Source organism: Cystoisospora suis (genome assembly GCF_002600585.1).
Source record: "Cystoisospora suis strain Wien I chromosome Unknown contig_1582, whole genome shotgun sequence".
In the NCBI taxonomy this organism is placed as follows: domain Eukaryota; phylum Apicomplexa; class Conoidasida; order Eucoccidiorida; family Sarcocystidae; genus Cystoisospora; species Cystoisospora suis.
The window spans coordinates 43125-48279 of NW_027154382.1; the positions used below are offsets into that span (position 1 = coordinate 43125).

Consider the following 5155-nt stretch of genomic DNA (forward strand, 5'->3'; position numbering starts at 1 on the left):
GGAGACAGATCTGTAGATAGATCAGGTGTATGCCATCATCGCGTTGATGCCTGTCGGTTGTTGATAGTTCTAGAGGGAGAGAGCTGGCTCACCACTACCACTGTGGCTGATACTTTTGATAGGTGATAGGAAGGATTCAAAGAAAAGGATCCGTCACGAGATTGTTTTGAAGAAAAGAAAGAGAACAATGGAGAGGGAGAGCGAAGGACGGGGAGATTTGGCTTCACACGAGGTTTTCCTTTCTCTCAAGACTTTTTCTTTTTTCATTTCGAGCTCCTTCTTTCTGTATCGTGTTATCGATCCTTTCCTTGCATGTGGTAGGGACGCTTGCTTGTCAGGCAGAAGTTTCTATTATCGGCTTGTCCCTACCTCTTCGTTCTTCTCTATGAAGTTGAGAGACTAGGTTCGGTTGTTTGGTAGGTAGGACAGTTAGCTGGCGTTACAGAGAGAAAGCAGGGCCGGGTGTGAAGCCAAAAAGAAAGAGATAGGGAAGAGCTCTTCTATAAGAGTAGAAGAAGGAAGATGCACATCTACGTAGATAAACACACATATATATATATACATATGTACAGAGGGAGGTTCACTTGTATATAACTGTTTCATGCAGAAGAAGGATAAAGAGTCTGTAGAACCTGCTTATGCAGAAAGGAGATTTGAAATGGTGCGAGTAGCTGACTGGCTCTCTCGTCTTCTACATAGAGTGCTTCAACTCTTGTCGATCTGTCTGTCTCTCTGTGTGTGCTGCAAGTGTTTATGAGGGAAAAAGAGGAAATGCAGTGGATGGTTTGTTGTATTCTTCTTCCTCGGGGATATACAAGGGAGAGATTCGTCATCGAGACAATGTGTGGTCAACCCTGTGTCCTCTTGCTTCCAGGTGTCGTTCGTTTTTAAAGAAGGTGTTCTTGTCGATTTTAGTGCCCTCCTTTCAGGAAGTTCATAAAATACATACATACATATACATACATACATATACATACATACATATACATACATACATATACATACATACATATACATACATATACATACATACATACACACACACATACATATATGAACTTGAGAGAGTCATCCTGCCTCACTCCATTTGTAAAAACCTCGCATCATCCTGAAGAAGACAAGCGCTTCCCTACTGAAGATGTACAGAGCGTATCCAATCACCCCGCCCCCCTCTCTCCCTTCCGGTGTCTCTACACCCTAAACCCTTCAACAGTCAAAAAGTCCATACACCACCAACAGCTGCACGCCTCTAAGCTAGAAACGAAACACTAGCATCGCCACGTTGTCTGTTGAACTAACTCCCTTACACGAGTATGAAGGTTTCGGTAATAGAGGCGAGACGGGTGTGTGTGGAAGAGAGTCTCTTCCATGGGCTCTCCTCTTTAAGACTACACCCGTATCACAAGCTACTCCTGTTTCTTGGCAAGCATAGGTTAGGTGTCAAGAGCTCAGCTGATGATGATGATCTGGCACAACTCTCTTGGAAAAGTCGCTCCGGGTCATACCTGTAGGAAGGGGAAAGAATCTCTCTCTTTCTTGAGACACTTCTGTAGGTACAAGAAGCTTTTCCCCTCCTTCACTTCCGCACGGTCTACTGATGAGTCTTGCGTACGTCGACTGCGCTTCTCTATGACGTTGAGATCTCTACAGCTGTTCTCTTGGAGAGGCGTCAGATTGAGGGCTAGAAAGATAGGTAGATGTAGTAGTTAATAGATAGACAAATGAATAGACAGATGAAGAGAGAGGTAACGTAAAGAAAGATAGAGTAGAGAGAGATTGATAGATCGAAGATACATATACAACTCCTTCTCAGTCAGACGTGTTGTCGATTATTCGTCTTTGAAGACAGGGGAGCTAAGGCTCTGGTGCCTATCTTTCATATCTCCATACATACCAGAAGAATGCGATCTAACAGAAAAATATACATATATCTGCTTATACGTGGAGAAGAATATGACGTAACCGAAATGAGTATTAATCTATGTATTTGCATCTATTTATCTATCTATAGAAGAAGAATGTAATGCCGTGAGGGGCTGGCTACTTCAGTACGTTCAACTCGCTCTTTTCTATTCTGAGACATATAGCGTCCTCATGGAAATATTATAAGACTGACCTCTCGTCTTGGGCTGCTTGCTTCTCGAGGCGATGGAGATCTATCAGCCGAAGTTGACTGGTGCCAAGTCTTCACAGCTTGGGGTTTTGAAGTAGATTAAGTCTCAATCTTAGCTCAAGAGGAGACAACCTTTTCATCTTGAAAGAAAGCGTTCAATGAGAAATTATCGCATACGAGGAAAAACTCTCCTCTCCGTTTCGAATCGAAATTTTTCCTGGTAAGGGTAACAGCGATAATAACCTATTACTATGACAAGGTGTACATACAGCTGAACAAAATGATACTCCAAGGACCCGAGATCATAATCAGTCATACACACAATATCTCTATGTCGAAAGACACTTCATCTTCTTCGAATCTTCGTCTTTTTTCTCTTTCTCTTCTTCACTTCAGTCTCACTCATTCTTATCATCTCAAGAATGAACAGTAGTACTCGTGGCACCACCCCCTTCCTCCTCCTCCTCCTCTTCTAGGCTACAGTCAAAACAAAAGAAAAAAAGCTTCTTCCACCGTACACATAACTTTCTTTCTTTTCTTTCTCGGAGGCACAAAGCGTTCACTCAGTCCCTTGATATACCATGAAGTCCCATGACTGCCTTATTGGATGTTGTCCATCTAGCTTCAAACTATCTGTAACGGACTTCCTATACATGACGAGAAGCTTTATCTCTTTCTCGTTGTCTCACCCCCTCCCTCTCGCTCAAGTGACGAATCCGCAGATCAAACACAGCGTCTTCTTCTTGTGAAGAACACCCGGCAAGAGAGAAGAGGAGAGAAGTACATCGAAGCAGGGAGAGACACGTCAACCCAAGTCGTTAGTCACCACAGTGGAAAGCGGAACAAACCCCTCTTTTCTATCACCGCCTCCTAATTCTGCACTTCCACAACTAGGACTATTGCCTGGAGAGAAATAGGAAAAGCGAAAAAGAGAAGCACATTCACGATGATCTTCTCTCATTCCCTCCCCCTTCCCCTCTAGTGCCTCATCGTTCTCTGTGAAGAAGCCATTCAACTGACTACAAATCAATCTTTCTCTTTCTCTCTCTCTTTCTCTTTCTTCTTTTTTTGAGATGTCCCACATTTGACCGACACGCAACAAATGAGCGAGAGGGGAACCTAATGGAAAGAAAGTCTTCGATGAAGAGGGAATCTCCCGGAGAGACAGGGAAGCAAATGAAACGCAGCAAGGCGTAGAGACCCACAAAGAAGAGGAGGACGAACAACGAGCGAAGTGTTGAAACAAGAAAGAAAAAAGAGAGAGGGAGACAAAGGAACAGAAAAAAAACAAAGGTCAGCTCACGAGAGAAGATCGATCTCTTCCTGTAGACGGTACGAAGAAAAAGAAACCTCCTTCTTCTATGCGATACTCTCTCTTCTCTACCCCTTGACGTTCCTAGGGAAGCAACTAAAGACAGAGTCTGTACATAGACGTATATCCGTGTTGACCTAAACGACAACCTCTCTATCACTTTCGAGAAAAGAACTCTCTCTGATCTTCTATCGAGACTTCGAGGTAGAAAAAAGTTTGTTCGTTGCTTCTTCGGTTATGACGTAGTAAAGGAAAGAGGTCCCCCTCCATGAGATTGAAGAGGGTGTACATACACCTTCAGGAAGACATCTCTCACACGCCGATCTACATTTCCAGGCATGCATCTTCTTTTTGGGATTGTCTCTCCAAGAGATTCAGAAAAGCTGAACTCTACACAACTTCGTTCATTTCTTTTATATGGTTTAGGAAGACCAACTAATCTTGACGATAAAATGGAACAAGAGAAAAACAAGAAACCTGCATGTATCGATCCGCCTCTCTTTGAAACGAAAAAAGCAGGCGCAATCAACTATGTACTCTACACTATGGTGTCCAAGCTGTACATACACCTCAAATGAGAGGAGAAAGAGAGAATGAAACACCACAAACAATTCTTAACAAGGACACACAAAAAGGAAATGAAAGTAAGCAAGAGAGAGCCACACAAACAGAGACATAGAAACATACAGTCATCTTCTATAATGAGGCACACTATCTATCTTTAATCTATCTATCTATCTTTAATCTATCTATCTATCTACTGGTCTTTGATCTATCTCTTTATCTCGTTCCAAGCAAGGAGAGACTTCAATTGAAATTCAAGTCTTGGTACTTCTTCCATCTGCACATCTCTAAAAAGAAAGAAAGAAAAGAAGAAGAGACAAATCAAGTCAGAGAAAGAGGCGAGAACCGAAGAAAGCTCCCCCCCCCACGCGTGTCAAGATCCACCCCAAGCCACTGTCGAGATCTTTTTCACAGAGGGAGAAATGAATGAATGAAAAGGAAGAAGAAGATGGAAAAAGAATATTCTCTCTCTCTTTCTCTCCCCATCTCTGTGTCTCTTTGGTAGAGAACATCACGTAACTTGAAGAGACGTCGATAAGAAGAAGAAGAAGAATGACAAGGAGAAAAGAAGACCATGATTAACACGAAGACATCTCTTTATCAACAAAGATAAGAAAAACTCTCTCCACGGTTCTTCTTCTTCTTCTTCAATCCTTCGCCATGTATCTTGAAGTGTGTTGCATGCGCGCTTTACATGCCATCCCCTCTCTCTCTCTCTCTTTGGTGAAACCTTCCTCTCTCCCTTAGTCCACAGTAGGCCTTCCATCTTAGCCCTCCTCCGTTCATCGCGTCAAGACAGAAAAAGAAAAATTGAAAGAAAGAAAANNAAGAAAGAAAAATACTACAACTCCAACTTCTCCTATCGTCATACGGGGGAGGTATAGACATAGCAAGATAGCTCGGGACTTCATGAACTTCTTTTCCTAGAGGCGAGGAAGGAATCAAGGGGGAGTGGAACACTTGCCCCACACCTATTAAAGAAGAGGAGGAGAAGCTACTGGAATATTGACGATGATAAAGGCAAAAGAAAGAGAGAGAGATAGCAGATAGACATATGTATCCCACGTAAGAGACTTTCTGGTCTCTTCAACATCATTATGAATTATGGCAAGACTGGAGAAGAAACATATCACACCTCCTCTTCCTTCTCGTTCTTCTTCTTCTTC

At 42.6% G+C, this 5155-nt stretch overlaps 1 protein-coding gene across 1 annotated transcript; it reads right to left on the reverse strand.

Moving 5' to 3' along the window:
* Positions 1–1610: 1610 nt before the first annotated feature.
* CSUI_003511 (uncharacterized protein) lies at positions 1611–5155 on the reverse strand. The gene has a single exon (XM_068063708.1). The coding sequence runs from the start codon at positions 3195–3197 to the stop codon at positions 2919–2921; it is 279 nt and encodes a 92-aa protein (XP_067924315.1). The 5' UTR covers positions 3198–5155; the 3' UTR covers positions 1611–2918.

Bases quoted from the DNA above. Each gene is read 5' to 3' on its own strand.
- CSUI_003511 (XM_068063708.1), bottom strand. From the start codon at position 3,197: ATGTGGGACATCTCAAAAAAAGAAGAAAGAGAAAGAGAGAGAGAAAGA.